The sequence below is a fragment of the Chiroxiphia lanceolata genome, chromosome 6 (genome assembly GCF_009829145.1).
Source record: "Chiroxiphia lanceolata isolate bChiLan1 chromosome 6, bChiLan1.pri, whole genome shotgun sequence".
Classification (NCBI taxonomy): Eukaryota; Metazoa; Chordata; class Aves; order Passeriformes; family Pipridae; genus Chiroxiphia; species Chiroxiphia lanceolata.
The window spans coordinates 27,307,503-27,335,147 of record NC_045642.1 but is presented as its reverse complement, the minus strand read 5'-3'; the positions used below and the strand labels follow the sequence as shown (position 1 = coordinate 27,335,147).

Below are 27,645 nucleotides of genomic sequence, written 5' to 3'. Positions count from 1 at the left end.
GGCTCTGAAACCACACTGACTTTCAGGTAGGATTCCTTCTGCTATAGTGGGTATTAGTCTGTTCAAGAGTATTCTTGCCAGGATTTTGCCAGCAATGGAGAGCAGAGTAATACCACGGTAGTTTGAGCAGTCAGATTTAATACCTTTCTTCTTATACAAAGTGATGATGACAGCATCACGAAGGTCTGATGGTAGTTCACCGAGCTCCCAGCAGCGCACCACAAACTCGTGAAATTTGGTGTGGAGTGCAAGGCCCCCATGTTTCCAGACTTCAGGTGGAATTCCATCAACCCCAGCTGCCTTGCCGATTTTTACCTGCTGTATGGCCATGAGGGTTTCTTCTAAAGTGGGGGCTGTATCCAATTCATACTTTACTGGTTGTTGTGTGATGGACTGAATTGCTGAGTCTTGGACCACACGGTTGGTACTGAAAAGAGTTTGAAAGTGTTCAGACCATCGATTCAGAATGGAGGTTTTATCTGTTAGAAGCGTTTGGCCATCAGCACTGAGTAGAGGGCTTTGAACCTGGTATGTAGGCCCGTATGCTGTCTTCAAGGCTTCATAGAAACCTTTGTGATCACCCATATCTGCGCATAATTGAGTTTTTTCAGCTAGATCGATCCACCACTTGTTCTGGATGTCACGGAGTTTCTGTTGGAGCTTGCTGCATGCGAGACGAAAGGCTGTTTTTCTTGCGTGACAGGATGGCAGTGCAAGGTGTGCTTGGTGGGCGGTTCTCTTCTTCCTCAACAAGTCCTGGATTTCTTGATTGTTTTCGTCAAACCAGTCCTTGTTCTTCTTGAGGGAGAACCCTAAGGATTCTTCGGAGGATTGCAGAATGCTGTTTTTAATATGCTGCCAGGTAGTTTCAGGAGAGGAATCTGCAGAAACTGTGGAACGGTCTTCAAGCCTAGTTTGAAGGTTTGCCTGGAATCTCTCTCTTACTGTGGCTGATTGGAGATTGTTAACTTGGAGTTTTCTCCTTGTGATGTTGCCCATTTTGGGTTTGAATTTAAGATTGAAGCTGAGTTTGCAGCGCACAAGCCGATGGTCTGTCTGGCATTCTGCACTGGGCATCACGCGGGTATGGAGGACATCGCGAACATCTCTCCGTCGCACCAGGACATAATCGATGAGATGCCAATGCTTAGATCTGGGGTGCATCCAGGTTGTCTTCAGACTATCTTTCTGCTGAAAGATAGTATTAGTGATGGTGAGCTGTTGCTCTGCACAGAATTCTAGCAGGAGTCGACCATTATCGTTGCAGTTACCAACACCATGTTTGCCTAATATTCCTTTCCAGGCATCAAAATTCTTACCTACTCTGGCGTTGAAATCACCAAGGATAATGATCTTATCATCTGCGGGCACTTTTTGGGTAAGGTGGCGCAGGTCAGCATAAAATTTGTCCTTTTCGGCAGGGTCAGCTTGGAGAGTTGGGGCATATATACTAAAGAGGACGACGTGTTGGTTGTTGTGGAGTGGAAGGCGTAGGGAGATAATGCGGTCAGAGTGACCTGTTGGCAGATTTTCGAGTTTGGGAAGAATAGAGTTTTTGATCATGAAGCCGACACCTGAGAGATGTTTTTCGGTTCTGGGCTTACCTGACCAGAAGAGTGTGTAACCAGCACCATGTTCTCTGAGGCTTCCTTCCTCGTGAAGGCGAACTTCACTGAGGGCAGCTATGTCGATGTTGAGACGAGCCAGCTCATGGGCAATTAGGGCAGAACGCCGCTCAGGACGTCCACTATCCGTAGAATCAAGCATGGTTCTGATGTTCCAACATGCTATAGTTAATTTAGGTACACCTTTGGAGGCAGGTGCATGCCTTTGTCTTTTACTCTTTGTGCGACCGCATTTGAGGAAGATGCCCGTTGGTCTGCGGTTAACCAACCGGGTGAAAGTGGAGATGAGCTTTGTTTAGGCCACCTTTTCTAGGCCCCTCTCCGAGTGGAGCAAGCAGTGCTGTCCTTGAAAAGGCTGCTTGGTCGTTCAGGGTGCTGCCCCAAGAGACTGTCAACTCCGGTCAGTCTCAAATGACCAATATCCTGAACCGCCTGCATGCGGAGTTGAGTCTGCGGCTCCCAGTGCATCTTTCACCTGCCGTTTCGACCCTCGTCCGTCGCTACAGGACTTTTTGCATGTGGGTAAAGCCTTCAAGCCTGCGCAATGGATTTTTTAGGTGAGATGCAGTATGCGCGGAACTGAACCCACCCTTTAATCCTGAGGTTCATCTACCAGGGCCGAGCGAGCTTGGACGGTGGCAGCGAAATCCTCAGGACGTAGGTTTGGTTAGAGTGACCTTCTCTTAGATGGATGGCCTTACAGGGCTAAGCGAGCTCCATCTGCCCGGGTTTGAGATTAGAGTTGTCCTTCTCCTAGGATGACTGCCAGGAGGCTAACGAGCTCATCCTGCCCGTAGATTTATTGTATCTGGCCCTGCTGTTTTGACCTGTCTGGCATGGGCGAAAGAAACATAAAGACTATTTAACTATGACTGCAGTGATGTACAGAGTCATTAATGGTGTTAGTATCCCTACTGGGAAAGTAATAACTCTCAGTATTGGAGCTGTGTTCTAGTTATATGCTACATGTATACAAATGCTGATGCATTTGTATAATGGACGTAAAGTGCCATGCTTTTCTCAGTATGGTCACCGTGTCTTAACTAGAATATATTCTAGCACTTTTAAACTTACTTTAAAATAATTTTCCAGAAGATTCTGTCTTACTTGTTACAGGGCTAAGATAACAAACAGCAGTAGTGCCCCTGTCCCCTGTGAATTTTCTCTCCTGCTCCACATCTCCTTCCTTTGCTAACTGCTAAACTGATGGCCTAAGACACCACTCCTCCTGCAGAAAGAGTATGTAGCTGAGCCAGAATGCCCATCTGACTCTGCTCTCCAGTGCTGTTTTTTGTATAGGAATATCTATATGTCAGAGAATAGTGAGATGGTCATAGCCAGTCTTGGTTGTGTTTCCACCTTGTCAGAATATCCCCAGGCTCATTTTGCCTGGCCTGTTTGAAAGCTAGGCAAGCATATACTGTTGCAAGGCATTTAGGGGGACCTGGCTATCAGCAGTTTCAAACTAGTCCAAGACTATGACAAAAGAAATCACAAAGCTACATCTGAACATGTTGAAAAACATGTTTGTCATGGAGCTCCATTTCTCCACAGCTTGTCTCTGCAGTCAGATGTAATACAGGTACCTCTGCCAAGTTAGTGATGCTTCCACAGACTGCATTGTAGTGCGAGTAAGAAAACTAAGCAGTAGAGGATGTACAGGGTTGTACTGGTTTTGGCACATTCTGTGTGATAAGCAAGATAAAACTGTGGTAAGTACTACATTAAAGGAGTAGTGTGTGGTTTGCTGCCAGGGCAACTACACTTAAATCTTTGAAACAGGTGGGTTATTTTGCTTAATCTATCCTTAAATTACTGAAATATGAAATGTGAATAAATAAAATCATTCCACTTGAAGACTCTGCTTTTCATTCTACAAGTTGAAACCATCCAGCTTTGTGCATTCAGATTTTAAATGAGATAACACTCATTCAGTTGTTCATGAGAGCCTTGGAGTTTTCTTTCTTTATGGCATTCCCTGTGGAGTCACTCAGAGTAGTGACTTCAGCACTTGATTTATCAAGATCATTCCAGATAGCTAAGCATGTGTATTATGAGGAATTCACTCTGCAGATACGGAAGCCTCTACACAGAATCCATCTTTCTTCTCCACAGGTTTTCTTGAGGACAAGGAATCTCAACTTTTGTAAGGTTCATCAACTTCAGAGGGGTTTCTGTTACATCACTTATGCTAATGATTCTCTGAACTAATCAGCCTGGGGAAAGTTGGCCTGCTCTAATAACAAGTATCATGGTATTTTCAGCGTCACATGACAGGTCTTCCAAGGTCAACCAGGTCTTCTTTTCTGATCAGGTTGAAAAAAAAAAAAAGGATGATTGTTGTTCTTTAAATTAGGCTGCAAAAGGAGTTCTCCAGGATGCAGCACAGTGTGTCCGTGACCTGAGGCCAAAAGATGCTCTTGAACTTCCAGTGTGGGCAGAGCTACTTTTCATGCTGCAAATGCAGATGCTATGACACAGCCTACAGTTACTGGAGCTGCTAGTTTGTTATTTATTTGTTTTTCTGTCTTTGAAGATGATAATTTCCACTGGGTATGCCTGAAGATGTTCATGTGCTCTTTTGTTCGTTCATGCTCTTTGGTTGAACAAAATCTCTGTAAAAATAAAACTAATAGAACTTAACCACTGGATACTATATTCCATTCATCTTGACAGAGGTTTTCCGCTGTTGCCATGTAAAGTTCAATTGCCTTTCTCTAGAAAATTTATAAAAGCATAACTTCTACCAGCTTTTCACAGCTGGTAGATATTTCCTTGCTTTTTTTGGTTGTATTTAAGGTACTGCCAGATGAAGCAGTAATCCTGGGTCATGCTTGCATGACTTTAAGACCTTTGTTAACCCCTGCAAATGTCCACTTCCTTCTCCCCCACTGTCCTATCACACACAATCTGATACTGCTACTCCATGCTCCTCACTCACCTCCTCTACCTGTAGCTCACCTCTGCAAACTGAAGACCCAGCCCTGTGCCCACAGCTTTGCCTTGCTCCCCTGGGAAGAAGAAATGGGAGCAGCCCAGGAAGAGCTGGGAGGTGCAGGTCCATGCAGTGATCTGTCAGGCAGTGGGGGTGGCCCTCTCCCAGGGGGTTACTGTGTGGCACAGGCCAATGCCTCTTTCCAGGTATTAGGATCTCTTTTCAGGTCCCCCCACCTATGGGGAGGTTTGACTAAAGTGCACAGGCATGTACCTGCACACAGGTAAGTCAGTGGTAGCTATTTACACTCAGAGGCCTTTTTCAGGGTTCAGTGTCCCCCATACAGGAGCTGTCCCTGCTCAGGACAGTCCCTATGCCACAGTGGGGAAGAAATGGCTTTGAAGGAGCAGGTCTCAGTGGTGGTGCTCTCTGTGCTTCTCCTCTGATTGGCAGGACAGCCCATGACTCTGCTAACCACAGCAAAAGGATGGCAGCAGTGCAGGACCCATGGGGCAGGCACAGGTTGGGAGAGGTTCCCAGCCAGAGGAAGATACCACGTTCCTTTTGGCTGTTGTGCTTGTGCTGCAAGGTCCTTCCCTGGAGCAGTCTATCCTTGGCACTCCACTGTCTTCGGTAGTGGGAGGGGAGTCCTTTACTTATAGAGATGAGATGGGTGGGGCCTCAGGTCATTTTATAAAATAACTTGTCATTGACTCCCACAGGAGTACATCCTGCAAACATGTCTTGGGAAGTGCTGCCTGTGGAGGTGCCAGGAGTAGATCCTGAAAACCTGTCTCTAGAACCACTGCCCATGGAGTTGCCAGGAGTATATCCTGAAAAGACATCTCTAGAACTGCTGCCCATGGAGTTGCCAGGAGTAGATCCTGAAAAGACGTCTCTAGAACCGCTGCCCGTGGAGTTGCCAGGAGTGTATCCTGAAAAGACATCACTAGAACCGCTGCCCATGGAGTTGCCAGGAGTAGATCCTGAAAAGACGTCTCTAGAACTACTGCCTATGGAGGTGCCAGGAGTATATCCTGAAAAGACGTCCCTAGAACTCCTGCCTATGGAGATGCCAGGAGTATATCCTGAAAACATGTCTAAAGAATTCCTATCCGTAGAGGTAACAGAAGTAAATCCTGAAAACTTGTCTAAAGAATTCCTACCTGTAGAGGTGCCAGAAGTAAATGCTGAAAACATGTCCCAAGAATTGCTACCCATGGAGGTACCAGAAACACTCTATTACATGAATCCAGGGAAGACCATGATGTCATCAAAGGCAAAAGGACTAGAGGTAAGAAAATGGCTTCAAAAATTTGCTTCAGGTCCTCTGCATTTGACAGAAAAAAAAAATCCTGCTTTGTGAGCATGTTTGTATTCAAGCTAGTGTACAAACTTGCTGTCTGATGGGACTAGGCAGCAATGTCTCTGCCTTAAGGAATTTAAGGAGAAATATTCCCTGAAAGGCTCTCAGCGGCAAAAGTCCTCCTGAATCCACAGGAACCAAAGATCTCATCTTCATAGAAAAAATGAGAGAAGTCAGGGTCTTAAGGAGACATTAAAAGATGAGAAAGTGGAAAAAATGAACAGGGAAGGAAACATTCTTTAGGGGCTGAATTATCAGCCTGAACCTAGACCCAGACTTAAAATGCCTTTTTTCTTTTGGAATTGAATACTACTTTTATTAAAAACTTCATATTTCTGTATCAATAACAAAATTTTTACATGTATAATAATGTCTCCAACCCATATTTTTTGTTATTAAAAATGGGATAAGGACAGGATAGAGACCAGGAATAGAGAACTGAATTTTATTTACACATTCCCCTTTTAGTTCTGACTTTTCCATTTTGCTTTGCATTCTCTTCAACATTTCAAGATCTGCCTTTAGTTTAAACTAGTAGTACATTATGCATTGTTCTGTGTGCTCCCTGACTGAATGGAGGCACATCATTTCAGGAAGTACTCTGGAAACAGAAACAGAATATTTTCAAATTTTTTTTGTAGGAACTGTCCTTTAATAGTGTTCTACAAAGTGTTTCAAAAGGAGGCACCCTACATTGTAGAATTATTTTGGAACTTTCATTTCCTGAAAAAACCGGAAACATTAAATTTAAAATTTTGCAACTGCAAAAAGTTTCACACTCTGTGTTTAACTCAGAGAATATGTTCTGGGATATTTCAAACTGAGGTTTAACACAGCTAAGAGCAGGAGCAGATTGCCAAAAGATCATATTCAAAACCAAAAGCAAACCTTTATTCACAGAATAATTGCAGAGACACGTTTTGGTTATCTCACAGCTGTGATGGCTCTTCCTTCATTGACTTGTTGAAAGGGTACCCCTGATATAGATTTTGTGCCAGTGTGTGCCAAACCATGTGGTGGTTTGTTCATTAATCTGAGAACAGTAACTCAACTGGGTGTAACCAACAGCTGTTCTAATCGAGGTTTCAGCATAAATTATTGCAAGTAGAAATTAATTATCTACCCTGATAATGCTTCTGCTGTTGTTTTAATGCTATTGCTTATAATTTCTTTCTTTCTTCAGGATGAAGACTCAGACTTCAATTCTTTGAGAGATGGTGAACCTCAAGAAAAGAAAGAAGAAACTTCTGTACCAGACAAAGGTGATTTCAAGGTATTATAAAAAAGAGAATTTGGAAGCAAATGGGGAAAAGGCTCAGGTAGATAAATAATGATGACAATAGTTTGTGTGTTACAAGTGAAACACCCTAAAGTCTATAGTTAAATCATTTTATTCTACTTATATTTATGATTTTCATAGAATCATAGAATGGCTTGGGTTGGATGGGACCTTTAAAGGTCATGTAGTTCCAAACCCCTGCAATGAGCAGGGACACCTTCAACCAGACCTGGTGGCTCAGTTTTCATGATTACTTGTTGTATTTCTCTATTACATTTTATTTGGAGCAGGCAGAATATCTACTATTTAATCCCTCATTTACTTGTAAAAGAAATCCATTGATAAGCTTTCTGTTCCACGATACGTTTTGTAATTGAAAGAGCAAAAAGTAACTGTGATGCATGTTCTGCTGTAAAGGCTTCAGCACTTCCTTGCTCCATCAGGAAAAAACTAACAAGTGATTCTGTAAAAGGAATGATGCTTGAATGTGGTAGGGCTATTTCTTGTGCTCGAGTATAAGTCATAGATTTATTTTTGTTAGACGTTACTGATTTTGATTGGGGTTCTCATTCTGCTACTTTGTTGTTTGTGCAGTAAATATAAGCTTTGTTTCCTATATGTCAAGATCAGAGAAGTTTAAGTGTGATTTGTATTACAATGTTGTCCCACAAAATATCTGCTTCCGAAGCATATAATTCTGTGGCAATTTGAACTATAATTCATGCAGACAGGTTCTGCTGAGCCAAAATCAAGATGAAAAGGAGCTTTATCTGAAAACTAAAGTGTGTGAACAGGCAGACGCGAGCTTTGTTATAAGTTGCTTGCTAGGTAGTCCTGGTGGAATTCATGCATCAAGAAATTGAAACAAATTCATATTCACAGTATTTTTGGTTTTTTCACGTGGATGTTTCAAAGTTTAGCTTTTGTGTTTGCCCAATATTAGGATTATTATTAAAAAAATAAAAATCACTGTCACTAAAAGATTATACTGTATTTTCACAGGATATACTCTATTACTCTGGGGTCTTTGTGGCATTTCATCTTGCAAATATTTAGCTTACAATGTCTGGTATCTTCAGCTTGGTAGGATACTGAAATTCTGGACCACGTATAGGATGAATAATTTTGTAGACAGTAAAAACTGAAAAAAATTATTGATCAGTTTTTGGTTTAATGTCTGCTCCTTACAAGGGGTAAGGAACCTAAAATCATGATGAGAGAAAGAAAAAAGTTTTGAACTCCCAGGTTATAATTATTTATCATAATTATACTTATGGCAAGTAACTTCTTGTCTCCATTTCTTAATCCCACACAGCGATGTGTTTGTTTTTCCATTATGTGCTCAGGATATAGATTTAGATCAAAGACATTTAAGGGTCATGAAATTTTGAGGGGGCAGGGGTGACACTAGTGGACCAAAAGAATCTTCTGATGAGTGTGGGACCACAACATTCTTCTGGACCACTATATTGCCCCTGTCTCACAGTGACAGATAAGTTTTTACATTTCAAAATCCCAAAAATTCATGAGAATGCATTGGTGAGGAACTGAATTGTTGTTCTTGCATCTGGTTACAGAGACCTTGTGTTTTCATCCTTGAGCAGAATATGGGGATCTATCCAACGCACTTGCATGATCATTACTTGATTACTACAATGTATCATATGTTCATGTGAAGAACACATACACACTTTTCCGCTCTGTTTTTCTCAAACGCAAATTTTTCATCACTGAAACTTCTAGAAGACTTAAATATGAAGGTCTCTGCCTGCTTAAAGGGATTGCCTGTTAGAAATGTATGACAGCATATTCCAGCAACTTCATGTGGCTTTCTGCCAACATGCTGATTTTTATCTGCATTAAGAAATCTGTATTATTCGGGCCTTGGCTGGTACTTTGCCCCATATAAAAGCAGCAGGCAAGGCCAGCTCTGGTATATCCAAAATCAGTGTTTATATTAAAATATATAAGGATTGCAGGAGGTCTCATATAATAATACATGTGAGGGAAGGTAATGGGAACATTTGGATACATAGTTCTGAATTCAGCATAAGCCATGTTTTAACAAAAGTAAGATGCACTGCATCTCAGGTCAAGTCATACGTCATGTCCCTGCCAGGCAAGGGCTCCTTGTTTTTGCAGGGTTTGTGCAGCTGGGAGAACAGCAGCCCATTAACAGAAGAGGGGCAGGTTAAGCTCTCACCTTTGTACAAAGCAGGAGCTCTGGCTTCTGCTGGGTTTTGGAAGCTGGAAGTAGTTCTTGAGATCATGAGAAGAGTGATGAGCTGCCATGTTGCATAGCAAGTTTAGGAGCAAGTTTTGACATTTGCTTCTACTACAGGTCAGACTCTGTAATGTGAACCAGGGGCTGAGGCAGGCAGGAGGGCTGGGTCCCTTCTGGCGCCAGGCATGGGCTCCTTGGCTCCCACAAGGACAAGAGCCTCTGGTCAGAAGCAGTTCCAACTCCAAGCTCATCAGCAACTGGGAAGACAAGAGTCAACACCTCCTGAGCTACCCCCAGCCCCATGGTGCTTGCAGGAACATGACACCAGCAGCACCTCTGCTCAGCTGCAGAAGTTGTTCTGAGCCCAGGTGCCTCTCCTGCCACCCTGAGTGGTGGTATGGAGATGCCTAAAATACAGACTACCAAAATTACGTGTTCCAGCACACCTCCCACTTAAAAAATGAACCTCATAAAGTCAAATGAGGCCACTTCCATCAGCTCATAAGTTTGAAATATGGTTTGACATAAAAAATGAAAAACATCTGTGTCTTAGATAGACCTCTATACACCCTTGAGAATCAGTAGGGTGATTCTCTGAAATAGACATTTTCAGAGTATGACTTATGTCCTGTGGTAATGTTTACCCTAGGATGAGAATCCAGAAATGCTCAACAGGTGTCAGATGTAAACACTTATTTTAAAGCTATCTGAAATTAGGTGTAAAGAATCTCAATCCTCAGATGGTTAATGCTCAGTCTAATTTCTTTCTCTTGGGTTTGTTCTGCTTTGGAAGGGCAAGGCACTATAAAAGGGCGCTGGTTTTTTTTAAGATGGATTATCATATTCCCCTGGCTACAGTTCTACATATGGAAATAATTTTGAACATGCAGCTGAATGCTCTAAGTTTTTAAATAGACCTATTTTTCAAACCCTGAAAAAGTCTGATTATTAAACATCTGTAAACACTAAAAGATGGAAGGCGACATTGACAGTACTGAAACAGCTATGCAACTAGCTTGAATTATCATAAATCTCTGCAGATTTATATATTAAGTAATAGAAATAATAAATACATAATTTGTTTATTTATTAAATAGAAATAAATTAATTACAAATCTCTGCATTGATGGGATCACTGTGCCCTGAGAGTATTTATGTTGTGTTGATCAATAATTGAAAAAAATTCTTGTGACATCGCATACGCCTGTCACGCTCCTGTGAACACAGATAAATTTTCCCTGCTACAATCAGGATTACTGTGGCTGTATGCATGAAAGGGGCTTTTCTGTCCAGATGTGGGAGTTTTTAGTTCACCAATATCCAACCCAGACTTCCTATAATTCTGGTGAAAAGGTGGTCTTATTAGAAGATATATTATTAATAAAAACCAGGAAACACACAACTTGTGAAAACTACCACAGTGATCATCAGCAATCCCAGCACCCACACAGCCCCACAGCCCTCTGTTGAGATGCCCAGCCCCAGTGCCTGGAGGAGGTGAAGGAAGGAAGCAATTAGAGCATCTGCTTTGCCATTGTGGAGTCTGAGATTGTCAAGAACAAGGAAGTGCTTCAGAGACGTGGCCAAATGCAGCAGCCAACCGCACTCAGCCCGGGCAGCATGCCACAGGGGACCCCCTGGCACATCCGAGAGCAGTGGGAGATAGGTTCTAGCAGGCTGGGGAAGGGCTTGGCTGAGTGATGTTCACAGCCTGGAGCATTTCACCTGCAACTGTAAAAAACTTACGGAGGCACACTCTTTAAAGAGACTTGACTCTCAGTCAGCTCAAGATACCAGCTCTAGCACCATCAGCAGTGAAGTATTTTCATTCTTTTGATTTGGTCCCTGGCTACCATCTAGTTAAGTTAGCACCTGGAGATGAAAAAAGGAGTGTCCTGTAACATCCTGAGAGTGATTTCATCTCAACAGAATGCTGCTCAGGGCCAGGAATGCAGCGGTACCTTAGTCAAGGCAAGGAACTATCTTTGCCAGGAAAGGCTGCTGTGCTAGTAGATCACATAGAAACAGATAGAGGCATTATTACTGGGTGATTGCTGGGAATGTGTGGATAGAGGAAGTTCTTTTCATGATTTACATAGCTAACACACATTGTTTCAGGTTAGTCTGTAGAAATGGCCTTTTTCAGCCATTGTAAAAGTAAACTGATTGTACTGAAGATATTTTTAAATCTTGTCTGGTCTTTGCAGGGTGGTTTGTGGGGTAGTGTGTAGTGCAGTTGCACTTAAATAGGTAATGGTACCAGCACACTGTGACACATACTTTTCTCTGCTTCCTCATCACTGTTTTCCCCCAAGCATGACAAAGGCCACCCACTCATGAGACCAGGCGGAAGACATTCCACATTTCATGTAGAAAAGCACCTGCTTGGATGCTTTTTGATGATGATACGATTTTCACACACACAAATTGAATACGAATTTCATGATCTGCATTATTTTTTTTTGCTAGTTTATGACTGCTTTGAAATAAATGCCAAACTAAAAGAGCAACAGTCAAGTCTGAGAATGTGTTGGCTGAATCTGAGGGTTCAAGGATAAATTCTCCTCTCTGGATCAGTGTTTTTGGATGACTGCTCTCTGTTTGGGGAAGGCAGCTACAATATTCTGTTATTTGTTCAGACATCTGTGCTAAAACAAAGAGCTTACACTGAAAAAAACCCCAATCCACATTCACCCAGCACACATTTGACCGTACTGTTGTGGAATTGTGTGACTGGTAGTCTACAGTAGGTGTTCATACTGTTGATATCACAAGCTGGGAAGATGTTGCTAGCAATAGCCCATGCTGGAAGAGTCTGTTAGATGAAGAACCCTAAAGGCTGAATCAAGAAAAGTACTGAGAGAAAAGCAAGTAAAAAATGGTGAAGAAGTATAGCCTTTCTCTGGTCTCATAAATTGTTGTCTCAATAAGGAGTACTGCCATTTCAGAGCTCTAAAGCCACTTGTGATGTGACAGGATATATTATACAGCTAAACTAGTGGAGTAATTTACGGTAGTGGCTCTCAAGATGGATGCATGCCACACATACCTACATCTTAATAAAAGCATGACTTTAAAGAGGGCTGAGAGAGACCTATGGAGGCACAAATCTGCCAGGAATGCAGACAGTCTGCATCACCAGAGTGCTCATGACAGAGAAATTCTGTTCTCAAATTCTTACTCATCTGGTGGAAGAAAGCTGGAATAATTCACATGACAGAGGAATCCCTTACTTTCACCAATATAGTAATTTGTTTTTACAAGAAGCGCTGAAAAATAGGAAGAAGAGACCAGGAGATCTGCTCTGGAGACTATGAGGTCAGTTGGAGCTGCTGTTTGCAAAATCCTAGTAAAACTTAATATCCCTGGGGGTTTAGAGAAACTAACAATGCCTACTCTGCTCATTCACTGGCATAGCAGAGTGCTCTACTGTGTGCAGCTGTGCTATACACACACGAGCACAATTTGGAAAGCACAAGCTGAGGACAAGCTGACAAATTGAGAATTAGTGAAACAGTCACAGAGTGACTACATGGGTCATGAAAAGCAAACTTACTATGTGACAGTGCTAAATGGCTTTAGTATGTCACTACACACCAGGGCAGGATGCTGCTTGGAGACTTGCACTATTAAAGGCTGTGGTGGAAACCTCTCCATATGTGGAATACCATTGCACAACGGCAGCCTTTTTTTTCTTTTTTTTTTTTTTTAAGTGATCATAATACAAGTTAAGTAAACAGAATAACAGAACTTCTGTCTTTCGTTTCATAAATACATGACTGCTATTTTCTTTGTCTCTATAACTAGATCCTAGTACATCATGTTATACTTGTCACAGTTGCTATTTAAATACATTTCTATTGTTTAAGATGTTACTGGAATTAATTAAAATAGCAAATCCTCCTGGGAGCAGAATAACTAGCAAGGCCTGATCACCAGCTGATTTCTACTCTCCCAGTTGTCTTTGCTACTCCCACTGGCACATGTGAGGACTGCCAGGACAGCTGATGCCTGGCTGCTGCCTTTTCCTCAGGTAACTGGCTGGTGGCATGTACCTGTCCCCTAGTGCAAGCACAGGTCCTGATTTCTGTAGCTTTGGTTAAGCCACTGATTTTTTTTTATTTTTTTTTTTTTTGGTGAAATTTCAATAAGTCTTTTTGTGAAACCTGCATCTCTGAGAATTTATTTCCCCGTGGCAGATGGGGAACTCTGGCTAACATATTAGAAAGTCATTACATGGGAACCAGGAGGAAGGTGATCAGATGGCAGAAAACACGTAAAAATCATTAAAAAACCCCACCTTTTCTCTTATCTAAGAATCTCAAACTGCTTTGCAAATATTGAATTCATTGATTCTCACTCAAGCAATGCCACTCGTCAGAGGAAGCATATCTGGAGCTGATCCAGCAGCTGGCAGCACCTTGCACAATCCCTAGAGATAAATGCCTGCAAGAATTTCCCCTGTGCTTATTCAGATCCTAAGGAACAACGAGTTTCTCCCTTCTAGGACCTATGCTGAGGTGCCCAAGCTCATTCCTAACATGTGAGTGTGGTGATCCACCTTTGCTAATTACCCAGCTGAGAAGAAGGGTTAATAACCGGGTGTAGAACTGTATTATTTTGGCTATAGTGTATCTGAAATGTGAACCAGTGTCCTTGTATGGGGTAGCTCTGAGGACATACCCTTTCATCAGTAGTTTGCAAATTTTGCAGCTTCTGTTAGGCTTTTCCTCCTTTGAGAACACTTGAAATAAAAAGTGGATGGATTTCTTAGTTTCAATCATAAAGAAGCACTGAAAAAGGAAAAAAACCCAAAGAATTCTTGAGGCACATATAAGATGGGTGGAAGCAGGAATGCTTTTCAAGAGCTCAGCAAAGAAATTTTAGCATAACAGGACGTGTTAGAGAGAAGAGAGGATTTTAATTACACACTGAAAAAGTAATTTTTTGTCATGAAGGAGACATAATTGTCTTTCCATCTGAAAATAAGGCCCTTTTGATCTGTTCTCTTGAAAAAAACCTGGCCACATTACTTATATTGTTTTAAGTGAGGTTCTTCCATCCTTATCTGTCTTAACATCTATTTTGTCTGCTTGTTTATAGTCATTATAGGACGTCTCTGAAGTGCTTTAGAAATAGAAAGATGCTCCTAAATGAGAGGAAATCAGTTGTTAAAAATAGCAGTTGTCAAAAAGAATGATTTGGAGGGCTGTTGTAATCACTTATGCAGGTGGAAATGTTTCTAGGAGTGTGAGGAAATGACCGTGTGTCATAGCTACGGGAAATGCTGATTTATTTATTGCCTTGGTCAGAAAAGTCTTTTGCAGATAAGTCTGAGCTAGAGACAGGTTTATGTAATGAGCCAGCAGGAAATCGCCTTCCTTAGAAGAAGGAAATCACATTTATCTTCCAATAATAAACAGGAAGAGATCTCTGCAATCACAAAATTTGGAGAGACTTGTTTTATAGAAGATTAAGGTTGAGACATTCAAAGGGAACAAAGGAACTTAAGCACTTTCAATCTTCAAGGTTTTTTGGAGGAAGGTAGTATTCTTTATTTTTCCCCAAAGGCAACCCGTACCTAACTCTTTGCCCTCTAAATCCTCTGGAAACAATTTTCAGCCATTGGTTTATCTCACAGTTATGCTTTACAAAAGCTCAGATTATTGTTACTCATTTTCTCCTACAACTGTAAATGGAAAAACAAAGAAATCTATGTTTTTGAAGCAGAAGGCAAAAGTATCTCTTAAAGACTGGTACTTCAGGTTTATCCCATGGGAGTCCAGGACAACAGATATTCTCCACAGGACTTTTTTCAATGAGATGGCACCTCATGGGTGGTTACTAAGAGGGTTGACTGTAACTTTGAGTAAGACTGCCAGTATTTTGACAACTCCACCATGGTTCTCACCAGTGCATTTTTCTGTTCAGGAGACTTACTGTAGCTATGTTGTGGAGCTAAACTCAGCAGTTTCAGAGCAAGAGGTTTTGCAAGCATCTCACGGGCTGTATGAGTTTTCAGGGATTTATCCCTTTCTTTTCTGCTCTGATGAGCAATACACACTCAAAACAACAAAGCAAAAAGACAGTGAAATATAAAAAATGTTGATTTCTTTAACAGCAGAAGCTTATGTTGCAGATTTTCTTCTGCAGAATAGTGAGATGCTAAACCCAAATGTTATCAACTGTATTATTGTAGCATCCGGTTAGTTTGCACTTTTGAAACTTTTTTCCTACCAAAGGCTTATTCAGACTCCATTTTGTACTGTTCTTCTACAGATAGAATCCTCTCCCTGCTACCTGTTGACCGTAAGGATCATCCGGATGAGAAATCTCCAGCGAGTGGATGCCTGTAAGTATCTCCATTCTTAGTGGTGTCTTGGGATACAGACAACATAATATTTTTTATAACTGTATAGCAACTTTTTCTTATTGTTTCTGAAATAACCTACTGTTTATGTAAACAAATTGTTATAAACCAGTCAGTCTGTGCTGCTTGCTGCTGTCTTTTTGAGTGTTATGTCTGTGCTTTCTGACTGGTTTCAAGATTTGAATGTGTTTCTGAGGATAAGTACTTTCTCTCAAAGAAAGGAGAGTTTCTGCTACAGGTAGATGAAGAAGACCACATTGTGTGTTTTCAAAAACAAGAGGTGATTCTGGTAATGCTTTGTAGCATCTTGGGAAATGTGTCTGGAAGGAGAAAATCTTTTCATGCCCCTCAATCTTGGTTCTGACAAAGATGAAATGAACAGAAAAAAGCTTTCTACAATCATTGCTACCAGGCTAAGCCATTATTAATTACCCTGAAATGACAGTCAAACAAATTGTGCTGACTGAGAGCTGGATGATTTGTTCCTTCTAACACTAATACAGCAGTCTCGCAGTTGAGCAAGACTGTGAGTCACATGGCAGGAAAGTGGTGGGAAGTGAGTAAGCAGGAAAGGAAAACACCACTGAAGAACATGGACTATCCTCTTGCATGGAGAGGGGTTTTACACAAAATAGACAAATTAACTGTTTGTTTTGTTTGAGTGAATACAACTATGTGACCATCTGGATGAAAGGATGCTGAAATTATCTCTTGATCCTTTTGTTTCTCCTGTTTCACTGTAAGCAGCAATAATTGGTTCCATAGTCTCTTGCACAGGAAAAATCAAGGAAGATTTTCTGAAAGATGAAGGTCTGGATTTACTCTGCAGTACCATTCCCATCTTACCCTGTGATTATCACATGTTTTTCTGAAAGATGTATCAGAGGACTTCCCCATGTCACAGCTTCGAGTAAGAGAGATATCAGCTGTATCTGAGGTCATATCACTGGGTCACAGTCTCTGCACCTCTCTCCTTGTCCATGGCGGTGGGACATGTGTGATGAAGAGGCAATATAGAAAGGTCTCTTCAAGGTCTCATCTTCTGCATGTCAGGCAACAAGACAAATAATGAGGTTGTAGAAAGAGATTGAGCAAGCACAACTGAGGCAATATTGCATTAAATACACAGCTGACTAGTTTGGCTGCATCTACTCATATAATTAAGGATTGCTTGATATGCTCTGTATCTCAAAGTACAATTAAGATGATGAATCACACCAGTAGAACAGAGTGCTTTGCCAGCCAAGCAGGCAACAGTCATTGATCTCCAAGGATAAATCTAAAGTCATGGTAGTTATACAAAATTACTTTTAATGCATTTTAAAATTAATAACATTACTTCTAGGTTCTCCAAATACATTCCAATACCTATTTTTGCAGTTTCAAAGTTCTTCAAAGCATTATTATCTGCATGGAATTTCACAGATTGAAAAAAATAAATAAAAACACTTGAGGAAATGGAGTAACAAAAGGAGCTGTAGAAAGGGACCAAATACAGTGACAGATCTGAAACAACTTTTACATCCAGAGGGACTAAGTAGGCTACAGTCCTAAAGACTGGAAGCAAAATTATCGAGAAGGTCATGGGAGCTGTTTCTTCAAAAAGGAATAGGGAAAGAAGGTGAATAAGGAGCGATTTTTCCCTGTTTTTCACAATATGAGAATAAATGTGAGTGCTCATGAAAGTATCAAACAGCAAGTTTAAAATAAATAACAGACAAGGAAACTATGGAACTTACCTCCACAGGAATGTGTGGATGTTAAAATATATGTGTTCAACAAGAAATTATTCATGGAACATAAGTCTAGCAAGGGTTATTAAACATGGTATTCAAAATGCAAACTCTTGTTTGGAAATGCCAAAGTAAGGATCTCCCTGAAAGATGGAGGGTGGATCAGGTGCAGTACTACTCTAGAATTACCTTTTTTTCCTTCTCTGGAGCAAGTGAAGAATTATTCACCTGGTAGTGAAGTGATTAAGAATTTCTTTTTTAATGTGAAAAGGCCTCATGCTTTTTCTTCTGTATCATCTTTGGTTAAAAGCTAAACACTTCCAAATGAGACTTCCCAGTTTGAGAGACATGCTTCCTGGAAACGTGTAGACTTAATTTTGGAATTTCACAAGTAGCAGGCAGTTACAAGTGCTTTCTTAAGACAGAAGGAGGGCAGCCTTAAATGTTGTTCTTAAATCAACTCTGTCTATAAATGACATAAAGGCAAGTAACTTCCTTTGCAAGAAGAACGTGCAAGTGAGACTCTGTGTTCCTCTTTCTGGTGTGCCTAAACAAGGCAAAATATGTAAGGCAGCCAGACTTGTCAGGCTGCCTAGACCTACCCTTACTGGGGAGATGTTTGGTGTAAGCAGACAATGTTTTCAATGTTAGCAGTCTCCTGCAGGTAACCTGTAGCAACATGCATCACCTGTGCATTGCACTGTTTCTTTGCTGTTGTGAATAGAAGAGACTATTTCAGTTGAAAGGGATCTACAACAATCACCTAATCAAACTGCCTGACCAATTCAGCGCTGACCAAATTAAAGCATATTACTAGAGGCATTGTCAAAATACATCTTCAACACTGACAGGCTTGGAACATTGACCACCCCTTTAGGAAGCCTGCTGCAGTGTTTGACCATCCTCTCAGTAAAGAAATGCTTCCTAATGTCCAGTCTAAACCTCCCCTGGTGCCGCTTTTGACCATTCCCATATATCCTGCCCCTGGACCCCAGAGAGAAGAGCTCAGCACCTCCCTCTCTGTGTCCCCTCCACAGAAAGCTGTAGAAAGCAACGAAGTCATCCCTCAGTCTCCTTTTCACCAAACTAGACGATCCCCAAGTCCTCAGCTGCTCCTCACAGGACATTCATTCCAGCCCATTCACCAGCTTTGTTGCCCTCCTCTGAATGCATTCAAGGACTTTCCCCTCCTTCTTCTTAAAATGTGGGTCTTTTGATGCTGCTTATTGTTTATCTGTACCACAGCAGTGGTAAAACCTGGTTGTGTCTCCCAGACCTATGTGCAAAGTGGACATGGGTGTCTGAAGTGAAAAGACACGCCTGGGAATCACGATTCTCAGGTAATCAATCTGCAAAGCACATCATGCAATCTGTGTGAGGGATAACAAATACTATTGGGGCAATTTCTGTTGTTTCTACCTGTGGGCTTGAACACAGCAGGAAGGCAGACTTTTCCTTTCTTTTGGGACTTGGTTTGGAGGGGAGGGGAGGAGAAGGGAGGGGAAGAAAAGAAAGGGAAAGAGAGGGGACGGGAAGAGGAGAGGAGGAAACTTGAATACTGGAGGTGAAATGTCTACTCAACTAATACAATCAGGAAGAAAGTAGAGGGAAGGAGGCCAAGAGATAAAAGTGGTGGGAAGGTAGAACTAAAGCAGATAATATGACTCTGGACAAGTGAAGTGAAACTGCTGTCAGAACCTTTTTTTTTTAATCCAAAATAAGATATGGAATGTGGAAAAGGCTAGCACTTACTGAATATTTTGGAAACAAACTTTTCCATCAGAGGAATATTTTTTTGACTCTGTAGGAATATATTTATTTCTCCACAACTTGAATCTGATAACTTTTTTCATCATCTTAATCATCATCATCTTTTTTATTTTCATGCTAATTACTGTTAAGAATGGTTTAAGAGAGGTTTTCAAGGCACTGAAGTACTTTGCATAACCTGTATGAAGAAACATTGCATTCCCCCAGCACAGAGTACATGGCATTTTTGGCTAGACCTGTTTGAGATATACCTTAATTTAGGTGTCTTTGAGAAATGGGATGTAAAATCCTTTACTAACCCTCAGTGCATTTTGGGTGAGTCCCCCTCTTCCTGCAGGTGGCAATTATTTAACTTACAATGCCTAATTCAACACTCACCAAGAAAATGACTGGAAGCAAGGCAGAGATGGAGACTTTTTGCAGTTGCTCTCAAAAGGTGGAGGAGGGTCCCAGGCACCTATTATCAGACAAGCACTGGAGTGTGTGCGTGCATGTGTGAGTGCATGCACATGTGAGCACAGGAAATCTTGTTGGCTGAGAAACTGAAATGGCTGACTAGAAGAGGAAATTCTCACCCTTTTCTTTTATATACAATATCACTGTTGTCTGCAACTCACGCAAGGAAGAATAGAAACCACCTTCTGTTCTAGGTCATCTTATGGTCTGTGCTTTTTCCATTACAGAAGGAAATCTTGAAAAGAGTGACATTATAACAGGCATTTCTGTCTTTAAATAACTTTTTCTTGTTGTTGGTACCATAGAGTAACCTTTCCAGTGTCACGCAGCACTGCTGACTTTGCCACATTCCCAACTATTTTGTCTCTTCCCCACGCAGTAAGCCAGGCTGATTGCTACGTCTCATTGTGGCTGCCAACTGCGACATGTGAAAAGTCACGCACTAAAACTGTGAGAAACTCCAACAATCCAGTGTGGAATGAAACCTTCTACTTCCGAATCCAGAGTCAGGTCAAGGTAAGGATCTAAAGTCATCTGCCTGATGCAACCTGAAGACTTTGTGTATCTATCTTCTAAACTGTTCCCAGGAATTGTTTAAGGGATGACTCATGATAAAGGACTTTTCAAACTGTGTAACAGTAGAGATAACCAAATTTTTATGTCTGATCAATGCTTCTGCTCAGGAGGGCCAGAAACTGAGCTCAGTATTGAAGTTTTAGGGAAACTAGAGACTTGTATGAGTCAGAGCAAGATAGATTCAGAATCTGGGAGTTAACTAAGTTGTTTTAGAGGTATAGTCAATATAGTATGGTACAGCAATTAAAATGAACCAGGCAAGAATGAATATTCTACTTACAGTACATTTTTGCAAAGGAGGATGATACTTAATGTCTTAACTTTCTTCTCAAGAACATCCTCAACAATATTTCTTACCGAGAGCCAATGATGTCCAGACTGCGGAAACTACAAAAAAACCTTCTCTCTCTTTTTCCAGAATGTGCTGGAGCTGACAGTGTATGATGAGGATTTTGCTACTCCGGATGACCATCTCCTCTGTGCACTCTTTGATACAGCTAAACTTCCAATTGAAAGAACGGTGGTCCTGTACTTTAAGCCTAGCCCAAATGTGAGAGCAATTAAACAACTAAAGCAACCAAGAAACCACTGGAGAGTTTTACAACACTTTAAAAATATTTCTGAACCTGCCATAGATGACTTATCCCAATAACGAGTACTTGAATTGCCATTCAAAATATAAGCACAAAAAATGTAAAAAATGAGAGCCTGAGACACTCTTCCAAATATTTTTATAGATTATTAAAGACCATAAGACTGAAACAGTGGGGTATGTAGGGGAGCTGTTACTGTGAGCTACCTCTGAGCAAGACCAAGGCTATGCAACTGTTGAAGGCTGAATAATCTGTAATTTTTTTCCCCATGTAACTCATAATCAGTACCACTGCCCCTTTTCTTGTATCTACTTTCACCCCAAAAAGCAAAGATGAAGTTACCATGCTGTGTATCCCATACTGAAAGGCTGATTCACTCTGTTTCTCAATTTACCATCTATAAAATGGGCAAAAGAATCTTGATTCCCTTTGAGATCTAAGGGTGAGATCAGCAAAATATCTCGCATGTAACTTCTTGCTACCATGTACAAATTGCTTCCAGTAACCAATCTAGGTCATTCACAACCGGCTCATGCAGTTCAACACTGCCTTACAGGAGGTTACACAACACTAACTCTGAATCACTCACTATTACCAGTCTCTGTTTATTAGGTTAAAGTGATGGGTGTAAAATATCTTAAATTTCCAAGATAATAGCAAGTACAGTAAATCATGGCAGGACAGTGCCAGGAATAGTTGGCAGAAAAAGACAGAATTCAGAATATAAAGGAAGAAACAAATTGTCTTTCTGCAGCAGCTTCACACTAAGAAATAGAAGTACAGGTTGTTTTGATAATGCCTCAAGGAAGGAAGGAGGTGAGGAAGGAATCCTTAAACTGTCTGGCTGAAATGTTGATTCAGACCACTCAGTCTGAAATATATATCACAGGCTATGCATTGCAACCAATCACTTCAATATTGCCCATCAGGGACCTAGGTTTAGACAAGGGACAAAGCATTATGTAGCTATTTCATTTAATATGTTGTTCTTGCTTTCAGGCCAAGGAGGAGCTAGAGGTTGAATTCAAATTGGAGTCTGCGTAAGTGATATAGATATTATTTTAAAAATGCAAAAATCATTATATGATAAAGAAACAGTGTTAGAAGTCGTGCTTTGTGGTATTTCTGTAAAAATGTGCCAGCCTTCTCCTACATCATTACTGCAGTCCCCAACAACTGACTGATTAGCTTGTTCTGTAGCTTAGCTGCTTTCAAAGACACGCCTACCAGTTACCCAGAGAGGTTGTGGATGTCCTGTCCCTAGAAGTGTTCAAGGCCAGGCTGGATGGAACTTTGAGCAACCTGGTCTAGTGGGTGTCCCTGCCCATGGCAGGGCGGTTGGTACTGTGTGATATTTAAGGTCCCTTCCAACCCAAACCATTCTACGATTTTTTGATTTGTCTACCTGTGGACAAATCAGAAGGCTTTCTGAGTCTGTGAGCATTGATGTCTATCAATTTTTCTTTGCCTGTTTCAGGTTATGTATAGTACAGACTCTTAGTGTTGAACCATTCCGGTTAGGTTTCCAGCGTATCTCTGATTCCTTCAATTTTCCCTTGCAGCACTGTTTGGGACCTAGTAATTCTGTTTTCTTTATGCCCAACATAATGACAATGTGTTGGAAACTCTAGTGTAAGGCCCTTCCTCCAGCATGGTCAGCTTGCCATCCATTTGAATGAGTATTTTTGTCTCTGTGTTACTACAAGATAATTAAGGCATGGCTCCCTTATACTAGCAGGGAGCCAAGGCCAGAAGTCACTCCACACTATCTCCTGACTTCACCTGAATGATCTGGAAAGCTTTTTTTCCCCCCATTTAATTGGTACCTGCTGTCCTGTGCCCCTTTGAAACAAGTTCCCCAGGGAAGTGGTCACATCACCAAGCCTGCCAGAGTTCAAGAAGTGTTTGGACAATGCACTCAGGCACATGGTGGGATTCTTGGGGCAGTGCAGTGCCAGGAGTTGGACTCAGTGATCCTTGTGGGTCCCTTCCAACTCAGTATATTCTATGATTCTATAATTTACATACCAGCAAATACTTATAACTGGCTTCCCATCAGGAATATGCTGGTGTATTAGCATGTTACAGCTGAAATACATTTATTTTACATTTTATAATGAGAAGAATTTGACTGCCTAACCGCAGATTCCATGTTTGGTGATCATGAGATTGAACTGCAAAAAGATAGCCGTGATACATATTGCTCAGCTTTGGTACAGAGATGAGTCCCCTCAGAGCAGTGGTCAGTCCAAGCAAGCATGGAAAGGAGTTTGTTACGCACCTGCTGGGGTCCTGCTTGTTACATACCTGCTGGGGTCTCTCTGTCATTCTTCTAAGAGGGAAGAAAGGGTAACATCCTGGGCAAGGATGAGTGGAATTTGTTTGATCTAAAAAATACATGTTTTTCATTTTGTTTCCCAGTTCCGGTCCCCATGAAACCATTGCTACCAACGGAGTGCTGGTGGTATGTGTCTTTCCTAAGATATTTTCTTTAAGTGACTCCTGAACATAAAAGGGAAGGTAGGGCGGGGGTTAGAGAAACCCCTTCTTCCTCTTTCTTCCCTCTTCCTATTTAGATACTTTGAGAATGGAGTATTTAATTTACCTGTTTGTTGGTGATATCCCATTATTTCCCATTTATTGTATACTTCTATACACCACAGTTTTCCTCTTGTACCGGTACTTCAAAATAGGTACTGCTATCTATCAGAGAACAATGGTAAAAATGCTGTGCAGCCACTTATTGACAACCTCTCTTGCCCTTTCCTACACTTGCAGACGAACCAAACTCTGTGGGTAAATTCTGCACTAAATATTAACCTATCATAATTGTATTATGTTAAAGAAGAGTGAGTGTCATAAACAAAAAAGAAACCAACACAAAACACTAATAGCAATCCTTCTTCAGAAAGCCCTTCCTCTACTACTGACTCTTGATCTCTCAGCAACACATCTTCCTTCTACATTTTTTTCCCAGTTTAACCCATTGGATTTATGCTGCTATCCTGAAAATGCTCCTGATTTTCTTCCTTTGTAAATTCCTCTCACTGTGTCATTGTCACTGGAGGATGCATACATCTCCCTCCAAAGCTTTTCCTTTTCCTTAGTGGCTCATGAGAAAAAAGCCCAGAAATGTCAGGAAATCAAGAACTTCAGGTGACTAGACATGGTCAAAAGCTCAGGGATTCATAGCTCTCCATAATGAGAGTGAAATGTGATCTTTCTCACAGATTCCTGCACTCTGTCTTTCACAGTGTCGTGAACTTTGCTGCTTGGAAGTTGAAGTGGCAGAGAAGACAAAGCAAAAATCAAGTAAAGTTGTTGTTTTATTATCTATTTACCAATAATTGCATGCTTAGTGATGAGGAGATGCCCCTTTCATATAATGTATTAGTGGAATAAATAGTACTTACAGTATTCAGTGAAGTTAATGCCAGGTAAACACATTAAGCTGTTATAGACTCCAGTGACTGCATCTAGATATATGTCAATTAGGCCTATTAGATCTGCATTAAAGTTGAAATACTGGTTCCATATCACAGTGAGAACATTCAGAGTCACCCTTCTATGAAAATAACATCTGCTTTGCTCCTGTCCCTCTCCCGCCAGCATTCCCTTTAGAGTGCTTCCCACTGGGCAAGGCTTGGTCCAAACTCTACAGCTCTGCTACCTGCACCCCACTTTTAATCAAGCCAGCACAATTTTCTGGTTAAATCATATTAACATTTCTCACAACCTGTTTTGCTACTTTAGAGAAAGAGCTTTCCCTCACTGTGAAGGGCTCCTTTGAGGGGACACAGGATATCACGCTGGGCCCCAACGGAGTGGTCAACCCATCATGTCCCACCAAGTTCCACTACATCAAGTACGCGGAGCCAACACTGGATGTCATGTTGCCAAAGAAGAAGCGCTACCACCCAGTAAGTTTGAGTGGCCTCAGTGATGGAGTGATTATGAGTGTCTCTCAAGGAAGTGGGAGCGGGGAGAGAGGGTAAACTCATTACTGGTTTTGTCCTAAAGCATGTTGTTTTCCAGTGGTCCTGTAAGTTCAGTACAGAGACGGGCTCCCCAGTCGTGATGCTGAATTCACTGCCCATGGGAAGGAAAACGACCATTGCAGAGGTAAGCATCACTTCTAGCTGTTAGGAATAAAAGGTTATGCAAGTAGAAACCATTCCCCATAATGTTGTCCCATGTAGCTGCTAAGAGCATTCTGATTTTTTCTTGGAATTTGAACAAACAGGAGCTTTGTTTCTCCAGAAGTTTTCTCCACAGAGGCTACTCTTTACTACTCTACTACTCTTCATTATGTGCCAGTAGTGTATATGGAGACCAACAAGGATGTCAGAAAATAAGATGCTTCATTCAGTACATCTCTCAGCTTACCCAAAAACCCACTGATTCCTCTTTTGCCTAGGGTCCAAACTGAAAGCTGCTCCTTGAGCACAAGCTAGGAAAATGTCAATAAACCTTCCCTTAGACAACCATGTACTTCAAATGACAATATATTAAAATATACTGAAAATATTAGGCAGAACATGGATTTTAAAGAACATAATGAGAATAATTCTTGAATAGGACCATTAAAACACATTCTCGGAACAAAGCACTTTTTTGTCAGTTCACGTGAAGATTGCAATAACGATTTTAAGACAGGATGAAGCCTTGGCAGAAGCAAATGCAGACTTGCAATCTCTTCACTGTGAGACTATGGACGTCAAACATATGCTGTGTATTAGAACATAAAGAACAAGAAACACACAAAAAATGGTAATTCGGGATGCTGCAGAAAGCTTATGAGTAACACATGAAATGGGATCTTCTGCATGAGTCTCAGTAACCTCCTATACCAGGATTGTTAATGGTTTCTGCAGTCTGGAAGGATTTGGGATTTGTAGGTAGGGATATTACACTAAGGGTAAGTGAATGCTTTTGGAAATATATGCCGAGAGCTCAGACATTTAGCTTTGTGATTGCCAGACTTGCTGGGTAGAAATCAAGCTCTGACCCCAAGACAGAAAGGGAAAAAAGAAATTTCTGTCTTATTAAAATTAAAAAATTACAGTACATGCTCTTGTTTTCCAGGAGAAAAGATTTGACTTAAATGTGACAGCACAAACCTGGTAAGAGATCTCCTATTTTTAAAGACTTGGTTCATCAATTTTGTTATTGTTTTAGCCACATAGAAATGACAGAAGCCAGCACTCTCAGTCTGAAAACTAGAATGAGGTTGTAATAAAACATGAAATACATGCACAATATATTATACATGATTAGCCTTAGGAAGATTTGGTGTTAGTCAATAAACATTGATAAGGATGTGTTTATTTTAGCATTATCCCTCTCCTTCTGACCACAGAATATTGTTTTCGGTCAATGTCAGTCTCTGAAATTCACAAAAAGAACAAAGCAATCTGAAAAACCCAAACAAGAATAGACATGAGTAAACATTTAACTTGATAAGAAATTATGAATTATTTTTTGCTTAACTGTCAATATTCAGTAGCAATAAACCTTGTATTCTGTTATAATGATAAGGTAAACAATATAATGATATATAATGATAAGGTAAACAATACAGATTGTGATTTGACATCTATAGATGTGCTCATTAATACTCATCAGCAAATATGAAGATACTTCTTGTAACACAGAGAACTGGGCAAAATGGTGTTTTTCTGTGTGTACCTGTTCAAGAAATAAAAGGGAAAAATGAGATAATTTTGAATTCAAACAGTGTTTTCTACCATTTGTTTCAGAAAGGCAAGTGATCAATGACAACAGGAAAACCAGTGTTGTTCCAGGACAGGAAAAACACTTCCTGCTGATTTATTTTACTTTCAGAGAACTTTAAAAACAGTTTGTTTGCATCTTGATTTACAATGGAGAAAGGCTTTTGCAGCTCCACCTAACTCAATTCCCCTTGTGTGTCTTCATTAACAGATAAGGTTATAATAATCTGGTTGATTTTATCCAAATGCGATGGTGAAGAAAACTCATAAATATATTTCATTACTAGTTTAATTGGAATTATGGACACAGTAGAAGTGATAATTCTGTCACTGAAAGAAAAAGAAAGCCCCTGCCATTTGACAGTGCCTGACCAGGGCTAGCTGGCCAGCCAAGCAGTCCATGGGTAGCTCTGATCTGACCATAACCCCATATCTTGCCCGTTGATGGCTTGTAGGTGCAGGAGAGGAAGAGCACAAATACCCAGGAAAATAAACTGCAACAGTGGGGTCTTGAAGAATGACTAACTAAATTTCAGAAGAGACACCAATGAAATCTCCTCTGAGAAATGTTGTGCCTTGAGTCAAGGTTGATGTGAAATAGAACTTCCAGCACTGACCTGTGACACAGTTTCTGCAAGTGCAGACACAACAGAGTATCGAGGGGGAAGTGCTGCCCCACTAAACTCAGTGACCCGCCGACACTCATCCAGGGGGGCTGGATGTCACCGAGGTTCCTTCAGCAAGCCAAGTTCCGCAGCCACTGTCTCTAGCGATGCTCACCGCTAGAGGGGGAAGTGTTCCCACTCCGGCTATTTAAAAGGAGAATTTTCCTTCGCGTTGGAAATGCCAACATTTGAAAATTGGGATTTATTTTAGGTTTAAAATGAGAAAATAACATGTGAAATGGGAATCAATACACTCCCTTTTGACCACTGTAATAGATTTTCTAAACTTGTCACTGTTTTAGTTTTAGAATATTTATTGTA

The 27,645-nt window shown here is 40.9% G+C and overlaps 1 protein-coding gene across 1 annotated transcript in view; it reads left to right on the top strand.

Moving 5' to 3' along the window:
* Positions 1-5,356: 5,356 nt before the first annotated feature.
* LOC116787832 (cytosolic phospholipase A2 epsilon-like) overlaps positions 5,357-27,645 on the top strand; it is a 33,472-nt gene continuing 11,183 nt past the window's right edge. Inside the window, exons 1-11 of the mRNA XM_032689790.1 lie at positions 5,357-5,854; positions 7,110-7,199; positions 15,709-15,781; positions 20,138-20,274; positions 20,753-20,884; positions 21,927-21,967; positions 23,349-23,391; positions 24,182-24,239; positions 24,681-24,847; positions 24,963-25,049; positions 26,013-26,050. Of these exons, the coding sequence (XP_032545681.1) occupies positions 5,372-5,854; positions 7,110-7,199; positions 15,709-15,781; positions 20,138-20,274; positions 20,753-20,884; positions 21,927-21,967; positions 23,349-23,391; positions 24,182-24,239; positions 24,681-24,847; positions 24,963-25,049; positions 26,013-26,050 (1,349 nt within the window). The 5' untranslated portion in view covers positions 5,357-5,371. The remainder of the gene's footprint in view (positions 5,855-7,109; positions 7,200-15,708; positions 15,782-20,137; positions 20,275-20,752; positions 20,885-21,926; positions 21,968-23,348; positions 23,392-24,181; positions 24,240-24,680; positions 24,848-24,962; positions 25,050-26,012; positions 26,051-27,645) is intronic.